Genomic DNA, 24,127 nt, shown 5'->3' with positions numbered 1-24,127 from the left:
TGACTCAGAGGCGCAGTCTGCTCGCTCTGATAAGGGAGGCTAGAGTCTTTTAGTGGAGCTGGGGGCAGCACTGACTGTCACACTGAAGTCTTAAAGAAACTGCAAAACTGCACCACAAACTGGGTCATAAACACCTGTGTCAAAGCTTCACAGGATTATGCACTTCCTGGGAGAATGGGAAGATTAAAATATGACATTTTTGTTGAGTTAATATGTATGCTAAATCTAGCCACAGATGGTGACAAACATGTAATCTTTGTTTCAGTCCCAAGGCTAGATCAGCATACACAATTGTTCATGTAGTGCACATGAATATAATGTGATGGATTTTCAGTTTTTTTAAATTATATTTGGTCAGTCTTAATCATTATATAATTAATGAATACAGTAAATGCAACGTATATTTCATGTTCTAAAATGCACACAACATTTAGCTAACTTTCAAAACATTTTTGTCACATTTGAAAATATTTGTCAGAGTCAAAATATGAACTATGAATACAAGTAGATAATAATAATAATAGACTTTTTCTGGTGGATCCCGTGTTGTGCTTCCTGACTGCTGGTATAATGAGACAGGAGGCAGCAGATGAAAGGTTGCTGACAACAACATTAACTCATTATTAATTGCCGGAGGTAATTTACCCTCAGTGGTACAGTGACCCCAGTCACATACACGCAAACACGCGCACATGTACACACACACTCAGAAAGGAAGCATTTCAATCTCTCAGGGCTTCCATGTGACATTTCCTGATGATAATAGGACAATTTGAAGAAAAAATAGCCCAGGTCCATTAGAGAATCCATATCCTTACAGATGGAGATAGATTCATCTTTGTATTTTCTGTTTTTCTTTGAACTTTTGCTTTCACTTTCATTCATTTCCTTCTTTCTCTTTAAGTGGCTATACTTTGCTTTAGATATTTTCAGTGGCCTTTAACTAGACTTAACTAGACAGAATCAGCTATTGAATAACTTTAACCATTTAAACATTTTAATCATACAACAAGACATACAATTCTGTAGCACAATAATTACAGAGCATGTATAGACATATTTTCTATATATTATCCATAAACATATCCGTCTAACATTTATTCATTATGGGTATTTCTATTGCTCAAAATACAGTAATTCCTTCTGTGAATAGGGGCGACCCTCCACCTATCTGAACTGTAATGTAATGCAGTATAACCTGCTTTCTCTCTCGTGATAGGTAGGTTTAATCTATACTGTGGAACATTCTAGACAAAGCAATAACATTTCCATGGAGACAAGCAGGTGACTGACCCTAAAATTGTAGTTGAATTTGGCTTTACTTGTCAGATGCATAAACTTGCTAGGTTTTAGATTTTACCCAAAGAAAGACCCTGTAGAAAGCTAATTTATCACTGACATTTTTCCATCTTTGCTTATGCTACTCCTTGTACTTGCTTCTTTTCCTTTTCCCAGCATTTCCGAGAGCATCTGGACAAGTTGTTTGCTCAAGGAATCGGAATGTTAGACGTGGCTCTGACCGAAGCCTTTAATTTGCTCAGTGATGTAAGTTATACACATTTTCAATACACTAAAACACATTTCCAAGCATACACGCAGATCAGCCCATTTAAAAGACTGCTCCATGCACAAAATTAATGAGTATTTCCATAATTAAATCAACAAAATCCTGTAAAAAGCCAGTAAACAAGGCACTCGTGACTCAGAGGACTTGACTAGGCTCATTTTGAGCAAGCAATTAATCAAACGCAGATACGCATTTACCATCATTTCCAAATCTCTTATATGTTTGACTTGGATGTTTACATTTACTAGTTTCCACAATATACTATCTATGTGTAAGTACATCAGAACACAATCAATAGGGCTGAACGATTTGGTGAAAATATCAGCCGTAGTTGCTTTTTTTCTGTAAGCACTGTGATTAGATGTAGGTTTTAATAATAGGATTTAAAGGTAGATTGATATGGTTAGTCTTTGGACTTCTGCACATCTGTTATCATCCTTAAATCTCCAGCAGAGGTCGATATTTTATTTTGGTCACTCTGCTGCCTAAAAATACATACAAAGCTATAGATTAACACTTTAGTGCAATGATATAACTGCTGAAAACATGCTGAAAACAACTGCTCTCTAAAAAGTTTGTGCTGTGGGTGAGTTTAAATGACATAATTGGGGGAAAACTGTCACAATCGGGCCAAAATATTGTTACAAAAATATTGGCAGCCCTTATCAGCCATTGGTTGGCATCAACAATGAAAAAAACATAATGGTCGATCTCTTGTAGGATTCTGTTCAAAGTTTAAATGCAACAAAAATACTGAAATATAAACTGAGACTACATAAGCTAACTATTATGAGAATACCATTTCAGAACATCTGTAGATATAAACTACAGGATTAGCAGCTTTTATGTAGAATAAAACTGGTAATTGTGTTATTTGTGGAGGAAATGATGATACTTTCCATTACTATTAATCTTGCAGCTCCAATAGAGTCTTTTACTATATATCTATAAACTGTGGTAAATGTATTTTATTTCTAACAGCAGTTCTCTCTCTCTTTCTATGTGTAGTTCAATGAAACAGGGAGAGGAAGTGAGTGCAGTCAAGCCATTATGTTGGTGACAGACGGAGCAGTGGACACGTACGACGCCATCTTTGCCAAGTACAACTGGCCGGATAGAAAGGTACTGCATTTTCAACCTTTATTTGCACTATATTTTTTTATTCTGATAACATAATGAGCTGGGAGAGCTCACTGGGATCATAGATATAAATCTGAAAACAGGTTCTCATGAAGGATCTTAAAGGTGCGTAACTTTGCTGGTAGAGGGTCCACCACCTGGTTGTATGGCAGTGCTATTGCTTTGGGCTGGAATTTCTTTCTACAGTATCAAAATAAACAAATACTGGCTCTAGCATCCCCCTGGCTTGAAAGTCCCAGCTTGAGCGTTCCATTCTCTCGAGAACGTCCCCCTCAACGTTCTTGCCAGCCTTTAGTATGTGATGTATTGAGTTAGAAAATCAGCATTCTATATCTAAATAAAATGAAATGTGAATATAGCGAGACCAAATGTTGGCCCTTGTTTAAGTCATTTAGCAATCTTCCCGAAGTGGAACACATTTTTTCAGTATGTAATATCAATATAATCCTCATTTGCTCACAGACCTATGAAATAGTAAATAAAATATTTTAAATATTTTTTTCTGGTTCTCCATGTCCTATAGTACCCTATAGTAACTGTTGATTTGGGAAGAAATATGAATTATTTCCTTACCTGTCATGAAAATAATTTGTAAACAGCACAACACAAGGAACTTAGACAGCCATAGAATTTGTTGCTGTGACATAACAGAGTTGTTTACGCAGAAAAACCTGCACAATTAATGTTTATATATTTTGTTTGTATGTATGAACAAATATGTTGAGATATATTGTAACTTGTGTGTGTGTAATACAAAAAGTAATACAATATATATATATATATATATATATATATATATATATATATAAAAGTGCAAACAGCATTTTTTTTTATATATGTACAGTATATAGATTAACTAACATAGTTTCATAAAGGGTACAGTTTAGGAGGACTTTCCAGCTTGGGGACCTTCCAGCCAGGGGTACTCTCCAGTTGATTTCCTAATAGAATTATTTATCTCCATGGAGACATCATCATGGCAATCACAGATTAGAGCTGTGAAGATCAGATCTCAGTAACAGTAGGAATGCACGTTTCTGTGGTATATTTTTATTTAAAAAACCCATAAAAAGATAAATGCTGGATAGATGTTTAATGCAATATTGTGTAACATACCGGGCCAAGCATTAGCATCTCCATGGTGACAAGCAAGTGACATACCAAAAAAGTTATGTAGTCCACCTTTAAGGGTAAACAATTGAGAAGATCAGCTTTCTTCCATGCCAAAGAATAAAACAACAATAAAAGACAATGTTCCTTGGACTTTCTGTCTTCTATCAATTCTATTATAATATGTTTATGCTTTGGTGGTCTCCTCCAATGTTCCAGCAGTATCTCTAATATCACAGCATCAGCAGAATGCAATGGTGTGTTAAAATCTAGACAACAGCCCCTATTCCTCCAGCCACCAATCCTCACTTTCCTTTGTCCTTTTGCAGTGATTTTCTGATAAGCTTCGACTTCATAGTGATATAGCTGAGTAGTTCTGGAAAGTTTCCTGACATGAGACACAAGAGGCTGTATTGAGTGAGCCCAGGATGTGGTCCGTTTACAGGCCTCTAAAACACATTTAAAAAGCCCCGCGTCTCCTTGGACCGGGCTGTCTCTGCGCTGTCCTCACAGGTAATTGTGGAGCTCCTGTGACAGCCAGTGAAAGGAGGCAGGAGGAGAGGAACCATGGAGGGGAAGAAAAGGGGTTATTCTTGGGTCATTTTCTGTAAGAGAGAAAAAAGCCTTCGGGTCTTCACCTCTGAAAGGGTGAGGAAAAGAATTACACTCTGAACTCAATATATGTACGGCTTACCTGCTGGGATGTGGCCTAAGATTGGTTGGGTAACAGCTTTGACAACTAATCATTTGCACTGGAATAGTGTGTGATGTTGTGAGCAGTTTTTAAATGTTTCTATGGTTTCTTTTTCAAACTTATCAGCATGAAAAGAACTATTGTGTGGTTTATATTCACTTATAATTTTAAAGTGCGTATGACAGCTTTTTATTATTCTCTTCTACTATTGTAAATATAAATTATAGTTTTACACAAATCAGAAATCAATTTGTGAAGAAAAGTTGAAAATATATTGGAAGCGGAGAGTTCAAACACACAATTTACACATAAGAAATTTTTTTTCTGATACTTTGAACATGATTTCAACAAAAGTGTAGAAGGCTCAACGCTGGTAAAGTCATGTAACCGCACTCCTCATAGTTGAATTTGACACTGATTAAGATTAGATTTTTTTTTTTACACTAGTGTATAGTGAAAAATTTATATATTTCTATATTGCTATGTTTTAACACTTTATGAAGTAGAAATAGTGTAGAGTGTTCTTTATGTTACACTATTCAATAGTAACTCTTTCTTTACTAAATACAGTACAGTACAAATTGTGTGGTCATTCTAGTTCATAATCCCTTTTACAAATGTAAAATAATAAAAACCACCACAAAATTCCATTTCAGCTTATCTTGTATTAAAACAATGCACATCATACAATCAAAACAATTTAAACAAGTCATATGACACTAATACTAATCCAACTGACAGCAGGAATTCTCTGTGCCCTCAACAGTTGGTCACAATGATTGTCATTTATTTTTTTAAAGTTTATTTTTCAATGCAAGCTGTCGATGGATGAATCAAGATCTTGCTTTGAATGGAATTCAGGCATGCTCCAAAAATTATATATATATAAAACTATATAACTATAACTATATATATATACTATATATATACTATATATATATATATATATATATACCAAATATACTGAGGCTTACTTTGGCTTGAGGCTCCTTGAGTTCAGGTTCTGCTGAAAAACAAACGCTATTAGCTGTTAGCTTTGCAGTTAACTTAGCTTAGCTTAGCTTCAGACGGTGAAATATGGCTTCCCTCGCACTGTACCTCTCCCGCTGGAAAAGTTACAAAAGCCCAACACTGATGTAGTGTAATATTCAAAATAGACACTTTTTAAGTGTTTGATGTTAACACTGTGAATCAGCAACTACTCATTTTATGTCAACACTGTAAATCAACAACTACTTATTCTACTCTGTAGCACTGTCATAGTTGAAATAACTCTGTTGAAACATATCTGGATTTTCTTCACTTTACTCACAACAACACCAACACCGTGAATTTAACACTTTTGAATATGCTGTGTATGGTCACTGTCGTCATTGTGGCCATACCAGCTTGTCAAAGCCTGATCCCGTCAGATCTCAGGAGCTCAGCATGGCTGGGCCTGGTTAGTACTTGGATGGTAGATCACTGGGAATTCCAGGTGCCACAGTGGGGCGCCAGTGGCAGTCATTGTGTCCTTAGGCAACACACTTTATCCACATTGCCTCGTAAGAAAGTGGTGTGTGCGAGTGTTGTTGGTGGTGGTTGGAGGGGCCAATGGCGGCCCCTGGATTGGCAGCCTTGCTTCCGTCAGTCTGCCCCAGGGCAGCAGTGGTTGTAGTTGGAGCTTACCGCCAGAGTGTGGAGGGAATGAATAATGAACTGTAAAGCCCTTTGTTTATCTTGAAAGGTGCTATATAAACACAATGATTAATTAATTAATTAATATGTTTTTGTCAGAAAATAATTTCTGTTTACATTAGAGGAATTTTGCCAGGTAACAGTTATGAAATTTCCCTAGTGTGATGTGACAATTTCCAAACAGGAAGTAAAATTTAAACCTAAAAAAATAAGTTTTATTGTTTTTGCGAAAGTCTTAAATATAATGATCTTCACTGTGTTTTAGTACATTGAGTGGTTTAACCTGACATACACACTTTAATTATTTGAGTTACTTACATTGGCTTAGTCACCCTGAAACAAACTGTTAAAGATGTGGCTACCATTCTGTGCCCATGGTCTCATAATTACCACCATAAACACAGATTGAAAATGGTTAAAAACATTCAGAGCAAATTCAATGCGCATTTGGAATTTGCTTTTCTCACAATTTAAATGAGGCAAATTTGTTGATGTAAATAAATTTAAAGTCATTGATGTAAGCCTGCCACAATATTTTTTTTTTAAGTGTGACATATTGCTGAAGTAAATATAGACTATAAACGATAACACTGAAACTAATTTATGACACTTACTCAGGAAACCCAATAGTGGAGTTAAACCACAAAAACTATTCTAAATCTACAATATTGTTGGAAAAAAATAAATGCTACTTAGTTTGCACCTGCAATGATGATGATCATAGAAGTTATTAATTCAACCTTTTACAGCTTAGATGTTATCATATAGACAAAAAATAAAAAAAATTCTCAGAGGTGCAAAGAATATGTATACATGATAAATACTGACCCCAAAAAATATTGTTCCAGCTTTCATGTATTGAACTTTAAGTTGATATACTGTAGTAATTATGGTGACATGCCTACACAGACATAATCCAACAACAAGGGTGACTAGAAAATGTATCCGATTTTTCCTGCCTACATGTATTTCTGAAATGAAATCCTCTACTTTGGACTGGCAAATCTCCCATCCTCAGGCCCATCCTTCCTTTTGGCTGAAGCCTGAATAACAGTGAGCAGAGAGGGGACAGTGCTGTGAGATAGATTCATTTAGAGAAACCCTGCTGATAATAGAAGTCTTCAGTCCCTGCCACTCTTTGCCTCCTGACGTGAGTGGTTTAATGTTGCTTTACTTCAGTCTGGTATTGCAATAAAGATACTTCACTGAATGCCCCCTGCAAATTGAGTAAACCTATGCAACTACATTTAACTCATTCAGTAATACTAACAAAAACAATGCCTGCTCAGAAAATACTCATTAGGTTAGAAGTTGGTTTTATTTTTATCCAGGAATTTCTGGTTTCTAACTTTATGATGTATGTGGAAAATTTAGTACATTTTAATCATTTTTTTTTTTTTTTTTGTTTTTTAGTCTTAGAGTTTTAATCTGGTTACAATCCTCTGAGTTTTCTGACAATATTGTTGTTGGAATAGTTGATGGTGGTGGTTGCTTATGAATGGCAGTTGGACTCATGTTCTTATTCACTGTCTAACTCATTACAACTGACAATGGCCCAACGATGTCTGTGAGAGAAAGAGAGGCTGGGATTAGCTGCCTGTGGTTTATTTTGGATATGTGTCAACTAAAGGCGTATTCTGTATTGGATTTGTGACACTATATGATTACTTTGAAAATTATGATTTAGTGGAAATTCATCCTAATTTTGAGTCCCGTTCTGATTGGATTTGTAACCATGTTCCATTTAAAATAATGACTCAATATACAAGCAAAACCTTAATAATAAAAACACTTTGAATGATAAAGCAGGATTATCTGAGAGATGTTAGGATGGCCATTCAGTGGAAAAAACAAAAAGAAGGTTTATGGATGTTGTCAAGAAGCAGATTCTGTTCAGATAATAGAGAATGGAGAGCACTGACAAAAAGTAGTTTGGGACTCACTCTAACAAGCTCGGAAATTCTTATAATTATAAGAAGAGCGATGTATATTTATGTATATTTACTGTTGCACTTTACATCGCACAAAAACGTTTAATATTGTACTGTACACTTGTACACACACACAAAAAAAAAAAAAATCTAAAAATGTACCAGCCGTGTTGTCAGGATGAGGGGAGGCAGTGAAAAATGGAGGCATCGTAGCAATGGCAGCTGTGCCCCCAGAGGCTTACATCTGGTCCAATCTGGCAACCCTCTCCTCGCACACACGTGCACTCACCTGCCAGATACACCTGCTGTTAAAGCCAGCTCAACCCTGCAGGGCAAGATGGCTTTGGCAGCCACCAGTTTGAGATGGTTCTACAGTTTTCTTCTCACAAATATTTATTGCAACACTCACTTTTAAAAATGTATTTTACTTGATGATCCGTTAGACGTTTATCATCTTTCATACCCCTATCTATTATTTCTTTATTTGGGATTAATTGATAAGTCTGTGAAGTGATTCACAGTTAATTCTAATTCTCAAACTTGAACATAGTCTATAATTGCCTGTTAAATAAAGGGAAAAGAGCAGCTAATCAGTCCCAGATAATGTGTATTTCCTCTGACACTGTTATCTGCTGTATACGGAGGGGCTGTGGGCACTATCCAAATGCGATTAAAATGACTGACGTGAGCTATCTCTCCATAGGTCCGGATATTCCCCTACCTGATTGGTCGAGAGTCCGCCTTCGCTGATAATCTCAAATGGATGGCATGCGCTAATAAAGGTTGGATATGAAATAATAAGTCATATTCAGATTATGTGAAATGTAAATTCTATCAACTATTCCATAAATATCACAACTTAAATAACAGGTTCTAAATGTGTAAGTCAGATATGACCCATTTTTTTTATTTTTAGTTTATTGATATAATAAATAATAGTGGTAAACATTCTTGATATATGCATGTCTTGTGTATTTCAGTATAGGATTTTCCCCACTGTATTGCTTATTGTAGTTTGGCTGCTCTGTCTGTATATGCATGTTCATTCAGAGACATGTGTTTGTCTGGGCTCCTTAGTTTGAACACATGGGTCTGACAGGAGGCAGCTGGCACCAGTTCCAAACACCACAGTGTCACAATGTATTTTCCTCTAAGCGTTGGAGGAAAGTGAATGTGCATGTGTGGTCCAGGCCGTCTATGTGGAGCTCTTTATTTAGACCTGCAGTTTGCTATGTATCCAGAGTATACAGGAAAAAAGTTTTAAGAACCACCAACTCTTTAGGTGTCAAGACATTTTTCAGACTTGTATTTTTCTCCATTCGTGATTTGACACTTTACCCGAGGACGTGTGCTAGCCCTATTGACCATGGTCGAGTTCACTTGTGGTTACGAGTGAACCAACCTTGAACCACTGCTCTTGTCTCTCAAAGTAATATTTTCATTCAGCTCAAGGTTCCTTTAAAATCTATAACCTTCCTGCCTGTACTGCAGTCCTCCTGTTCAGTATGTACCACAGGTGTAGCATGTCACCAAAGGCAGGTAGCATACACAGTTTTTATCTGCTCCCACTCATCCCACCTGGCCCCAAGGACACCCCCAGGCCTCCAGGGGGAGCACTCATTCTTCGGTCCTCTCAATGATGGACGATTTGCCTCACCACACACAAAGTCAGTTTATGATGTCATTTTGTGTCCTGTGCTGATAAAGGTCATTAATATTTTTCTATAGATAAAAGTGTAGCTTTGACAAGTGGGAGGTCAGATGATGATTTCACATGTTTTTTTTATTTTAGTGTGTGATTTTCATTTTGTCAATGTTAACATAGGGTATACTCCTACTATAATAATATGTCAGATTAGCATTTCATGGATCATTGCATCTTGCCTAAACCTGCATATGCGTGTCTCTTCCTGTATAGTAAAGGTCGTAAAAATGGAGGGAGGGATGAGGAAACAGAGGATGACCTGAATGTCTTTCTTTTGGTGATGATTTTCTCCTTGGCTGCCTGGTGGTGATGGTGGCAGTTTTTCTGTTTTTATGGATGACTGAAAAGAAGTGCTTTCCTCTATGTCTCCTCATGTCCTCTCTCAGTCTTAATGTTATTCTGGATTCTCCTGCTGAGAAAACTGTATATCCCCTTCATGCTCTGGCACATTAGCATGATAATAACACATTACCATCATGGCTAATGGTACCACATTCGGTTTAACTCTGTCTCTCCCATTACATTTACATACCACTTGGCCATTCACAATCCCATGCAGCTTTGCTCTCACAAGTACATCACTACAGGCAATTCTTGAGCCATTACTCACACATGTGTCCAGTGATCTGCTCACTTCATCAGGCTAATTTCCTCCAACATATGTGTTGGACTTTGCCTGAAAGCTGTATTAAGGAACTTTTTGTACTAAGGAATCTGTTTGTCTCCATAGAGATGGTATTGGTTTGCTGAAAACATTTGACTGTGTATCTTTGTGTAGCTTTGTAACTAATCTATCTGTAACTCAAGAACAGATTTTTAAAGGTACTTTGTATTTCTGAGCAAAGCAAACACGTAATGGAATACATGCAAGGCTGATCAGATTAAAGCCATACTGAGAAACACACATCCATGGAGACAAACTGAAAATTTGCACAGAACAAAAAAAAGACTTAACAAACAAGATTTTATTTCTGTTTTACACTGTCCAGGCTACTTCACTCAGATCTCTACACTAGCAGATGTCCAGGAGAATGTGATGGAGTATTTACATGTCCTGAGCCGACCAAAAGTGATTGACAGAGAACATGACACCGTGTGGACCGAAGCCTACATTGACAGCACTGTAAGTGGACACCACCCCCCTATCTCACACACTGCACACATTTATCCTGGCAGTATTAGCCCATTTGATTTGGCTGAATGTATTTGTTTTTGATATATTGGATGTTTCAGAGATTTCCAGTTTTATAAATAACTAAACCTGGCCAGAGCATTGTAGGCCTGGTCGATATGGGAAAAAAAATCCTTCTATGGATCAATCACAATCTTCATAAATTCTTTCAATTATTTTTAAAAATATCTTTCAATATTAACTCTGAACTGACTTTTAATCAGTGCCATTTAACCCCAAATATTTCCCCAAAGTCTGAACTGTGCTCCAAAGAATATTTGTTTGCTGGCTGCGGCATTGGCTGTAGACCTCAAGCTATCATTAACTATTTGAAATGATTGGATTAAAATCATAAAAAAATATTTGCACAGATTAAAATTCAATTAAATGCACAGCCTGAGAACATTGCATTTTTGGGGATACAATTTGGACAATCTAGGTCCCATGTGCATCAATGTTAACAGGTAAACAATAAGAAAAAAGATAATTCACTGTATTTGACCATTGTATTCATTTGTATTATCTAGGCAGAAGTAGCAGGGAAAATAAAAAACAGAAGGTTGACAATGTGTGCCATTTAATTGTCTTGCGATGTTAAAGTGTGAAAGTGAGTGTGCACCAGATGGAGCCATTAAGTCAATGAGCCGCTGTGTGTGTTTTAGTCTTGTATCAGGACAAACAGGCACAGCCATTTCTCTGTACCTCAGGCCCCCATTACACATACAAGGAACATATATTTCATGGATTTTATTTTCATGTCCTGTTTCATATTGATAAAAATAGTCCCATTACACATATTAGTGTTATTGCAGTTGTTATTGTAGTTTATTGTAGTTTCAATATTATCTTTTATCGCAGTGCATCTGTGTAACATTATATTGTACTTTAATATTTGTTATCACGACAGGCCTACATATTTTGCAGTTTTCATGTCCTGTCGAGGTTCATATCAATAACAACAGTCCAATTACACTTATAAGGAACATATATTTCAGTTTTCATGTCCTTTCCAGCATCGTATTGACCTTTACCCAAAGCATTTTTACTTATAATGATAGTCCCATTACAGATATTTGTATTTGGTCGTTTGGAAGAAGTGCAGCCAATTCCATCATGATTGTCTCTAAACGGAGAGAAGAGCTCCACAAATCTAAGGTGACAAAACCACCAGAGCTATTCACACAAGATCACTTTCACCAGGTTCATCCACTACTTTAAGAGCACCCTCCTTTCAATCCACCCATCGTACAGCAGCTTTTTTCACTAACTGGTTTTATAGCCTACCATCAAAGTTAACACCTGTGAACTGAGCAGAGTAGAAGTGCCAGTTTAGCTTCCACTCCCACATTGATCCCTTTTCTCCTTTTAATGTGCCCTCTGTAGCTTCCTCAAGCCCAAAAGGTAAACTGAAGTTTTGAGGTTATAGCTGTGGCGTGTTTGGGACCTGGATTGTTCATTTGTGTGCATGTGTGTGTTATGCTCTACTCTCTCGACATAATTTGGTGAACTAACTTACACCAACTCATTTTGATATTTTGTCTGACTGAGCCATGCTCTGGTATAGTGGTTCTCAAACTATGGGACAAGTATCACTTGGACATTATCAACCGGTGGTACTCTATCGTTTACTTCAGTTATTGGAAGAGATTTCCCATACTTCACTCTTGGTTAGGCATAAAACTTACTGAGTTCTTGACAGATGTTTGGCCTCTTGTTTTAGAAGTGGTTACGTCTTTAGTCTTGATTTAACTATGCCTTTTCAAATCCAAGCCTAGTCGTATCCTGATTTAGTCTCTGACATTTATTAGTGCATGTCCCTGCCTTTATTTCAGTTGATCATTAGCTTCCCATTTAGACCTTTTTTTGTTCAACTAAAACAGTACTTGTGTAAAAAAAGTTTGAGAACCATTGTACTTGTACTAGCGCTTTTCACAGTTGCTAAAATAGATATATAACATGTAATACAACCACAGGATAGGGTAGCCTTGCGTCCTGTTTTATTTTTATGGTTTGTTCCATGGCTAGTGACTAATTATATAATTTTATGCTATGTTTTTTGCCAGTTTTCTTCCAAACAATGCTGAAAAACTGTATGAAGATTGCACTGCTGTTGTCTTTCTTGTGAAACATTCTTAGTCTATTGTCATCAGTTAGCCCTGGCAGCCAATGATCGAATTTTCTAATTTAAGAAGCTCTATAGAAATGTGTTCTCTCTTAAAACCCTCTCATTACATTACTTAGATCTTGACACGTGTCTATAATTTAAAATATGATTTGAACTCACACTCATCAACTGTAAAGAGCGCTACTGGATATTGTGAATTGAGTCTATTGGCCTCATCTGCACGACTGTATCTATCAATACACATTCAATCACATGCTTTCATTTGTGGTGATGTGTGTCAAAGCTGGCACTATACAAGGTTTTATCATTTCCTTTGCCGGTGACTTTGGTGTGAAAGCAAGACTGGATTTATTTTCTGCTTTAAAATAGGCTGCTGGGTGATAATGTGTAATAGCCTATAATGATGTACGGGTTGAACTGTTCCAATGCATTTTTATTGTTTTTGCCATTTTATTTCTCAGTGTTTTATGAACCAAATGTGGATTGGAATAAGTGGCTCTATAAACATAAAAGTGCTGAGTGGCCCACAGAGGTGCACAGAGCTGTCCCTTTTGGCTGTAGCTATAGCCCAAATGACATACTGCTGTGAAATAAAACTTGAATAGATTTTAACTGATAAATCATACATCAAACTATAATAATGTGTCAGTGTTCTAAAGGGAAAATCTTACAAAATGAGCCAATATGTTGTATAGTATAGTATTTAATCACAAATATATGGTATATGCAATTTTTTATTAAAATGTGTTTTTTTATTGAGAATTATTATTTTATTAAGGTTCAGTTAATATACAAACTTAAAAAAAAATCATCTGGGCTCAATGTGTAAATTATATTCAGTAACATGACTTGTTGACGTATATATAATAACCATCTTGCTCTTTTCTCGTCACCTGATGTGTAGTATTTTTTCTCAACTTTCTCAACTCCCTACCTCATTCATTTTACTTCTTTAATTTAAAGCAAGTAGTATTGTCTGCAAAGACACCCCTTCTCTATCCTCTTCCAGTTTTTATTTATTTATTTTGGTGCACTTGTCATCCACCTATACCAGTCGCGCACACACTTACACGTGTGCACACACGCGCACACACAGATGCAGGCACACACCCCTGCAGCCCATGCTCCAGCCCCAGCTTCATCCATCATCTTGTGGCTCATTTGGCTTTGTTTCCCACTCTGTCGGATAAACTGACACTGAAACTCAGGGAGGACGGGAGGCAGGCGAGTGTGGAGAGGGGTGAGGGAGAGGGAAGAGGGTGGTGAGGGGGGGGAGAGAGGGGTGGGGGGGGGGGTTCTGGAGAAAAAAAAATAGTGGCAATAGTTGAAAAGAGATTTTTTTATGTTGAAAGAGGGAGAATTTCTGTATTATGTCTGTAAACTGTAATTGTATGTAACTTATATGTGGAAAAGTTACTGTGACCACTAAATACACCAACACAAATATAAAAGATTGCATATTTTATTTAGAATTTTAGTGTTGTATTGATGGATAACTGGGAAAGCATACCTGCTCAAACAACATGTCCATTTTTGATTATGGAGTAGTTTTGCATTGCCTCAGGGCAACAGTAAACTGACTTTTGTGTTGGATGTGATGATAGCCTCACTGGGGGTGACTTACTGTTCCCCACGGGGGCTCTGACTCTGGAGGGCACATACATCATCATTAACCTGGTCGCCAAGGAGACCAGGGTCACCTCTTACACTCCGGAACATTATTTGTCTCACCAGACTATGAGGCTTCTGACTCATAGACTCACAGGTCGGGGTGGGACACCATGGTTGTATTATGGTAGTTTGTACTTAGAATAATTAATCATGTTTACACTCTGGACCTAAAAAAAAAAAAAGATAAGATTGGCCTATACCACAAGAGTTAGTTTAAAACTTTTCCCATTCAATTTGAATACACAGTATTTATTACTATTAATTATATAAATATTGCGAGACCAAATAAAATATTGCAAATATTTATTTCTGTCCAGCCCTTCTCATCATGTATAAATGGATCTGCGTAGTTCCAGTTGCGACCCGCCGCAGATGGAGGAGACTAAGTCCTGATTTACTCCTGACACCACACGAGACTCAGAGCAGTGATTATGGAGATCCCTCTGACCTTGCACTGCAGGTTTGCCCTGGTTATGTGTGTGATAAGTCAAACTCCAGATGCTAACAGCCCCTTTGGGAGTATAAGAACAGCCACATTTGAAGACTTTCACTCAGGGTTCAAGGAGGCCCTGCTCTCACTGTCTCCTGTTTGAGATAAAAAACAAGTGTGTGTTTTGAAGAGGTGTTCAGGTCCCATGGGTGTAACACATGATGACCCTCCATATCAGTGTATTTCTGTCTATGATAATATTTGTAATGGGGTTCCTTACTGGGCGATGACAAAGGCAGACAGAAGGAGCATTATGAGAAGGTCCCAATAAAATGGCCTAACTTTTAAAGCTCTTACAATCTCCTCTAATTTTGCTATTACTACTACTTCTTATGTGTCTCAGGGGAACACGAGAAGGGATATGTAAAGATTCACCTGCTTGTCTCCGTGGATTTAATTTGTCTGTCTCAGGGGAAATAAGCAACTGACACCACTAGGCCACATTACAAGTCAGGTCTGTGAAGAGATGAGTCAGCTCACAATAATGCATATTTTTCTAGGTATTTTTTAGCAATAAAAACATCTGTAACTGAATGGATGCCAGAAGGATTAGTTTAATGCTATATTATTTAAAATTCAAAGCAGTGTACCTTCCTCCAGAAAAGTTACCTATTGCACCTTTAAGTACTCACTATATTGACATTAAAATGCAAATGAACATTCTAGGGACTGCTGCTATTATAGTGTATATATCTCTTTATTTATTATAGCATATAATGAATAGGTAATGAAAAACAGGTACATTTCTTACATATTTCCCTCTCCTGACCATAATATAAAGCTTACTTACTGTAGAGACCTGTATATTTGATTTGACTGGAAACTCTATTAACCATTGTCTATACATTAACAGGCCCCTGATATATGAGCCTTCAGAATGGAGGTTGGAAGCGTGCGTATTTTTAGCTTGTTTCTTGTGTCCTGTGATCGATCCCAGTCTCCAGCAGCAGGATGTTCATTGTTACATTAGAGCCACTGTATTTAGGGCTGCTGTGTTTTCTCTCTCTGATGTCCAATACTTTGTCTTTATTTTTGCTATTGCTATTACCTGCTGTCTATGCCTGGGTCACTACTTCCCTTATTTTTTATTACTGGAAGACCACAGAGAGGATTCTTGCACTTTGATAATTAGTATTGTTGTAAAAATGTTGGATTGAGGTGCGTGGGCAAAAACAAAAAGAAAAGGAAGATTGGGTGAGTGCTGTATGTTAAAGGTCCTATATTACATAAAACTGACATTACAAAGTTTAAAAGAGTGTTTTTTGGTTTGAGAGAATATATGAATGAAACAAAACACAACTCCTGGTCTGTTTGTGATGAGGAAACTACATTATAACATAGATCAAAAAACATTGTAAAATGGACCCTTTTTGGAATTAATTGTTAAACTGCAGCATTTACCAGTAGTTTTTTTTTTTGTCTTGTCATTGCACTTTGGGTCATATGTGTAGAGATTTAGCTAATGTCACTTCTTTTATTATGTAATTTTTTGTTTTGTGAATAAAAAGGCATGTATAGCATCTTTTCTCAGAATTGCATTTATAACAATGGACACAATGACATTTACATAGTAGATTAGATATCGTATTTATGGATGAGGTGTTGACTTTATTTACCTTCCTTGTATCTCCCATAACACTGTCAAGCTTTCATGTCTAATGGATATGAGCCTCACACCAAGATAAATATCATAATTATTCTGCTCTCTTTGGGAAGACAGGTACCCACATCCAGCCTAGAAGCACTGCCTCGATAAGCACAGTCTAGCAGATCAAAAGAAGCCTCTGATTGAACACATTTTAGGGGAATAATAAGCATGAATAAAACATTTTGTGGAAGTTTTGCCATTTCCTGAGATACTTGTGTCTCCAGTATTACTGTTAAGCCTGAGAGGATTGTGTGGACTCTGAGTCATTCAAACCAAGGTGTGTACAGATGAATTATAACATTAGGGCAATCTGTGATTTATTTCTGGTTGTGGATATGCTTACATACTATGACATACTGTAAATGCATTACACTTCATGTACATTTGTATCTAGATCTTATTCTTTAAAGGTGCACTATGCAATTTTTCATTTGGGGGTCCGTCACCTTCTTGTTTCTATAGATATGTCATTGCTCTGCTTTGAATGTTCCACAATATGACATAAAACAGAAGTACCTTACATTTATTCAAGGTCCGTGTACCGTTTGTTCTTTTGACTTTCAATTAAGAACGAAAAACAATAAAACTGTTTGTTATTTCGTTATTCCATTTTAGTGTCAAAAAAAGACCTCTATTTCCAATCTTTAATTCAAGTAACACTAATCAAAAACAGTCTTAGTGCCTAATTCAATTGATATTTTATTCTCTTTTAGCAACAGAACTTGAGGGGCATATAAACCAGAGAGAATAAAATATCAAAATTAAAATAAGCACCAAGACTGTTGTTTGATTTGTGTTATTTGAAATAAACTTTAAATTCAATATTGAAATTGATCATCTAAATATTTTTTGTCACTTAAGTGGAATAATGAAATAACAAACCGTTTTCCCATTTTATTGTTTTTCATTCTTCACTGAAATTCAAAAGAATGAATGGTACTCGGACCTGTGAGCGGGGTCGCCTTTTCACAGATCTGACTAGTAATTTGGTTTGGTCATCATTATGATAGAAAGGTTTAAGGCCATAATGTGAAACATTTCAGACAAATTAGTAACATCTCCATGGTGAAAGCAGATGGCAAACCCTCCACCAAAATAGTTACACAATGCACCTTTAACTTCAATAATGTTCAGTACTGTAGCTTGTCTCTTGTAACACACGGGCCAGCTTCCACTCTCCATGTGCATTGCCTGTCGCCAGTTCACCATTATTCCCGTCTGATATTTGCTCCACTTTGAATACAGAACAAGAGCTGAATTTTGGATCTGCTGATGTGTGGTCATGATTTTATGCCTATGATTGTGCATAATCGGCATATGACATTTTTCTTTTACTTTTTAATAATGTCATTGTATTGTTATTTTGACTTAGTTGGACGATGGTCAAGGTCCAGTTCTGATGACCACTGTAGCAATGCCAGTGTTTAGCACTAAAAATGAAACGGTAAGTGAAAACAAACATTTGCCAATTATTATTATAAGTTACCATTCAGTATTCCTCAGAGATAATGTGTATATGTTTTCAGAGAAACAGGGGGATCCTGCTTGGTGTGGTGGGGACAGATGTGCCTGTGTCAGAGCTGCTCAAGACCATCCCCAAATACAAGGTACCTTCTAACTCCAGTTGGTCACAAACTCACAACTCATGTTTATTTGAAAAACAGTTACGCAGGCTGGGCATCTGAATGTATATTTTTTAATATGAATGGTCAGAAAGTAGTGTATAGAAAAGTCATTTAAAATCAATTTGCTTGTGGTGCTTATCATATGACCTCAGCTGGTCTAACATTATAGCTGTGTCTGTTTTTTTTTTTTTATATAAAGAATGACATTTTCTGAAAGGGCATCATGTTGGATAAAAAACAACTACTTTTTTCATATTAACTAATTTATAAGAAAGGGGGTGGCATTTAAATCAGGCATCAAGTCAGTATTGACTCAAATCTTCACTGCAAAATACAGTCCAAGTCCAATTTTAATGAAAAAAAAAGCTGAATACAAAATGCTTTACAATTCATATTTACATTTGTGTTTCAGCTGGGCATTCATGGCTATGCTTTTGCAATCACCAATAATGGCTACATCCTCACCCACCCAGATCTACGACCACTCGTGAGTACAGCTCAAGTTAACATTGTACTATTAATACAGATAATTCAACTGTTATTATGTCCTGCTATATTCTACTACAGTGCCACATTTCCTTTTATTACCATCACTATTAATCTTACTACAGTTGCTTCTTAAACTATTATGTCTCTGTGCCTCTTAAGTTAAAGATAGCTCTCCCAAAATTGGAAATTACTTTTAGCAATGTATCTAGTGCACCTGAGGACACAGTTCAGATGTGTTCATTCACTCCTGGCCTGCATCAGGTCAGGTACAAATGCTGTTTTCATATTGAGATTTTCCTGGAGTGTGTTTGGATTTGTGACTCTATGTAAAAGAGCAAACTGTGTTCCAGGACTGTGTTGTGCTGTGAATAGACTCTGATACAAGCAGTGAATGGTGTGATTAAGTCTATTGTGCTCAGTCAGTGCTCTCACAGGGATGAAGGGAGAGAGGGAGACGCAGAGTGAGGGACCTGTTTAATGCCGGAAACAGGTTATTGTGCAGGATGAGCTAAAACTGATGTTAAATCATGGGCAGAATTTTCCAAAGAAAAAATATGGCACTCGGCAAAGAGACTGGGATAATTACTGATAAGAAAGAGCAACCTTAGTGGGTTGCATGTTCTTAATGACAGAAGAAAAAAACAGTTATCAGACAAGTTCATACATTTATGATTGGCCGAAGGCAACAGAAAATATACTAGTGTTTAAAGATAAAGAGATAAAGAGTCAAAAATGTTTTGCTTGTTTACAAGAAAGGTTGAGTGAAGGTTTACTTGCTGAACCTGCTTTAGCCATGCACTAATATGTACAAAGTTTACTACAAAGTTTATTTTTAGACTAACTTTTTTCGTGCATTTCATGTTCTCACTAGTACTACTTATTAGTAAAAATATCTCTACCGTGTAGTTAAAAAGTATATTTTCTACTTGAATTGAAAGTAGAATCAGTAGCTAAAATCGAAATTCCCATCCACCAATGACTGTCCTCTATGTACTGTAGTGTATTGTACAGTGGTTATGCTTTATAATATAAACTGATGTTTCCAGTATGGCGATGGTAAGAAGCGCCGAAAGCCAAACTACAGCAGTGTGGATCTGTCGGAGGTAGAGTGGGAAGATAAGGATGACACGGTCAGGATTAAGGCAAAAGTAATGCTAATAAATCAAAGTGACATCTTTAAATGTAGTCTATTTGTTTTGTAGCTCAGAAATGCAATGGTCAACAGGAAGACTGGGACCTTTTCTATGGAGGTGACCAAGAGCATCGACAAAGGAGTGAGTTTTCTTTATAAAATGGTTTTGTGATGGTCCCGGAGGCATGATAGAGGAAATACTCACTGGGGAGGATCCTGTGTGCCAACATGCTGGTACACTTGGCACAGCGCTGTACAGGATAGATGCTGGGATTTTGTCTCTGATTTAGTTTTTGGTGCATGAATGAGTGTGCATGTGTCTGTGTGAGCCCCTTATCTCCCCTGCACACATGTTGAATGAGAGAGAGGGCAGAGGCAGAGAGCATAGAGCAGCTCACTGCTTACTTTTATAATCAGCATTAAACATGGGTTTATTATTAAATACCTTGCATATCCATTTGCTTTACTTGCATGGAAAGTAGTAGTTAAAGTCTCAAATAACAGTCTCCATTAACATGTAATAAAAGCTTCCACAAATGTACATGTGACAATATAATGGTCTTACAAGCTTCTGTTCTCACCACTAGATGGAGCCACACAGCAAGAATTCCAAAAACACTATTGTCACAGCTTTAGCCTTTAACATTATTATTTTGTTTTGGTCTCATTTTAGAAACGAGTACTGGTTTTACATAATGATTACTACTACACAGACATAGAAGGGACTCCCTTCAGGTAAGAATATTAAAGCATATAATTGCAGATGTGATATTTTATCTGAAAACGTTTAAAGTAGATGTCTTCATCTCTAGTCTAGGAGTGGCTCTTTCCAGAGGTCATGGGAAGTTCTTTTTCCGAGGGAATGTCACAATAGAAGAAGGTAAAATACAATTGCTTTAATAATGGGTAATATTTGGATTATTTGACTGTTCACCTATGTCACTGCGTCAACTACATGCCACCTTCACCACAGCCTGTTGAGTGAAATAGATTAACTAAATAATTAAATAATTCATTACTTTTGGTATTAACCTCATGTAACACGCAACAGCTAAATAATAGATATTGAAATGTAAGACAACTGCAGAGGAGTCATTTACTTAATATAGATTTTAGTACAGACATTTTTAACAGGAAACTGTATAGGCAAGATTAATGTGGACTCGATGTGCACCGATCCAGATTTTTTAGTTCCGATACTGATATCAGTTCTATGGCTCTAGTATTGATATTAGTATCTGCCAATATCCACAAGTAACCAATACTAGTGTAGGGATTCTTTCAAAACACCGTTCATTTATTACAAAATGTATCTGCTTGCATTCTGTAATTGTTATATATCTTGCAAGTAACTACTGAACAGCTTTATATGATTTAAAGTTCAAACATCTCAAAGATATGTCCTGGGCCTGCATCAGTCAATAAAAAGTTCAACCAGGACAGAGGCGCAACATGGAACGTAACATAACATGGAACTGATACTCAGTACTGCACATTTTCCTGGTTTGATGCTGATATTCGATACCAGAATCGGTATCGGTGCATCCCTAAGAATGAGCGTTGTAACTATGAACTCAGTGGACTGCAAATGTACGTTCTATTTACAGCTGGTTGATGTGACCTCTGATCCTCCTCAACTTTGTGGGTCACTGTAACTGACTTGAACAAACACTCTTACACTGTAGGCCTATCTACTCATATACATTTGGTTTATTTTATTATTCTGCCCTGGCTTTTGACTAATGTAGTAATTAGCTTTCAAACCACAATTAGACAGGAAGTTAAATATTTCTTTAGTGGCTTTAAGGTCGTCTGACAGTGTAGTCTGTATATGCCTGTGTCTATTTTCTTGTCTAGCCTCATGCATGTTAATATTCATGGTGTGGTCTTCTGTGTGTTTCTTTAAGTATGTCTATCAGAAAAAGCCCTCGAAGCATGACTTGGCTTTTCCTGATCTAATCAGAGCTGTCACAATCATTCAAAAAACACATTTTTCACTACAACTTTCTGTCTGTGTTTAACCCTCTGTGCATGTGAGGTGTGGATGCCAACCACCATATAATAATACAAGTTCAAATTGAGTGCGTATGTTTATGTCGTCTGAGATATGAAAGTCTGATCTGTTCTTTTCAACAGGTCTTCACGACTTGGAGCATCCAGATGTGGCACTTGCTGATGAATGGTAATAAATTATTGCACTTTTCTCTTACATTTTACATTTTGCATTTGAAGACTTTATCAGGCCATTTTGGAGCCCAGGCCTATTCATCTTTTTTACTCAGTGACTAATTTAAAGAATTATGATTTTCAGGTATTTGGTACAAAACTATAACTTTCTTACATCATAATTTTACATTTTGTTCATTATTAAGGTATTGATATAATATAGAGCAGACGGTGAAGATAGGGGTCCTAGGTGAAAACAGGAGTTTTCCTAGCACTCAAATGCAAGACAATACAGGATTAATTAAATATACACTAATAAATCAAAATATGTTTGAGTAAGTTATTAAACATGGTTAAAGGTTACGGTTAGTTAGTACATGGTTAAAAACCCTTAAAGTCTTTTACATAATATGCCCCCTTTAATTTCCTGGTTTGCCTTCCTCCAGTCAAGATTTCTTCCCTGAAAGTTTTTCTCTCATAATCCTTCTACTCATATATTCATTGTCGTCATCTCAACATGACCCATTTGACTTTTTTTCAGTCTCATTTTACTCTTCTTTTACCAACAGGACATACTGCAACACAGATGAGCACCCAGACCAACGATACCTGCCCCAAATAGAAGCAATCAAACTTTATCTGAGTGGACATGAACCACAGCTCAAATGTAAGTCAGCATTCTCATTTTAAATGCAGACATAGATACATATTTGGATTTACTATTGTGTGACCTTTCATCTGGTTAGGTGACAAAGAGCTAATCCAAGAAGTGTTGTTTGATGCTGTGGTTACTGCTCCACTGGAAGCCTACTGGACCAGCTTAGTTTTAAATAAGTCTGAGTATGTGCTTTATTTTTCCTTCATATGATTTTATGTCAAATAAATATAATAATGTAATGTAATCAACATAATTACTCATATCCAGTGTTGGGAAGTAACTGAATACATGTGTAGAAAATACATATTCTGAATACTGATTTTGAGAACCTGTGTTCTGGTACAGTTACTCTTTCATTTGGTGGTATTCAGAATGCAGAAACTTTACTAAGTTACAAGAAATACATAACAGTACTTCATCATGCAATTTTGGCTTTGAACTGCACAATATTGGTGAGAAAAATCTAAAAATAAACTCATGTATGATATTTTTAACGAACAGTGCATAGACAGTAAAGCTGTTTGTAGATGTAAATCATGATATATATGATATAATGCAACTGTAAAAGTATTCAGAGTATTCAGAATACACTACTTTGACTGTGCAACAGAGTATGTTACAAAATATTTTAATTTGGGTATTCAGTATTCTGTAACTGAATACATTCCCAAAGTATTCTTCTCATCACTGCTCTTAACACTGTTACTGCTCTTAACAGGAATTCAGACAAAGGTGTGGAGATCGCGTATCTGGGCACAAGAACTGGCCTTTCTAGGATCAACTTGTTTGTAGTTCCCGATGAGCTTACTAACCAGTAAGCAGACGTATTATCAGTGATATTTTTCCATATTCAAGATTTTGCCATTGATGATTTGTATTTGCTTGTGCTTTAAGAGATTTCCTGACAGCTGAGGACAAAGAAGGAGTGTTTAATGCAGATCACTTTCCCCTTTGGTACAAAAGAGCCGCTGAGCAAGTTCCTGGGACATTTGTCTACTCTCTGCCATTTACTGGTGAGTACTGGTCATTCCTCTGAATTCTAGTGTACCCTTGACCCTAGACCTGAATTCTAGCCTGTGCTTTTAGGAATGGCACTTACAGCTACAGTTATTTTCATATCCCTTTGAC

The 24,127-nt window shown here is 36.6% G+C and overlaps 1 protein-coding gene and 1 pseudogene across 1 annotated transcript in view; both read left to right on the top strand.

The window, feature by feature from the left end:
- cacna2d3a (calcium channel, voltage-dependent, alpha 2/delta subunit 3a) overlaps positions 1–24,127 on the top strand; it is a 117,515-nt gene that overhangs the window by 68,197 nt on the left and 25,191 nt on the right. Inside the window, exons 9-24 of the mRNA XM_055165906.1 lie at positions 1,456–1,545; positions 2,576–2,689; positions 8,823–8,901; positions 10,814–10,947; positions 18,302–18,373; positions 18,456–18,536; positions 18,967–19,041; positions 20,090–20,173; positions 20,246–20,317; positions 20,849–20,910; positions 20,988–21,055; positions 22,312–22,357; positions 22,911–23,008; positions 23,088–23,181; positions 23,718–23,813; positions 23,894–24,012. Of these exons, the coding sequence (XP_055021881.1) occupies positions 1,456–1,545; positions 2,576–2,689; positions 8,823–8,901; positions 10,814–10,947; positions 18,302–18,373; positions 18,456–18,536; positions 18,967–19,041; positions 20,090–20,173; positions 20,246–20,317; positions 20,849–20,910; positions 20,988–21,055; positions 22,312–22,357; positions 22,911–23,008; positions 23,088–23,181; positions 23,718–23,813; positions 23,894–24,012 (1,384 nt within the window). The remainder of the gene's footprint in view (positions 1–1,455; positions 1,546–2,575; positions 2,690–8,822; positions 8,902–10,813; positions 10,948–18,301; positions 18,374–18,455; positions 18,537–18,966; positions 19,042–20,089; positions 20,174–20,245; positions 20,318–20,848; positions 20,911–20,987; positions 21,056–22,311; positions 22,358–22,910; positions 23,009–23,087; positions 23,182–23,717; positions 23,814–23,893; positions 24,013–24,127) is intronic.
- LOC129412469 (5S ribosomal RNA) lies at positions 5,883–6,000 on the top strand (annotated as a pseudogene).

Source organism: Boleophthalmus pectinirostris, unplaced genomic scaffold (assembly GCF_026225935.1).
Source record: "Boleophthalmus pectinirostris isolate CB_2022bp ecotype Guang Dong unplaced genomic scaffold, ASM2622593v1 HiC_scaffold_8, whole genome shotgun sequence".
Classification (NCBI taxonomy): Eukaryota; Metazoa; Chordata; class Actinopteri; order Gobiiformes; family Gobiidae; genus Boleophthalmus; species Boleophthalmus pectinirostris.
This window is presented reverse-complemented; position numbering and strand designations above follow the sequence as displayed.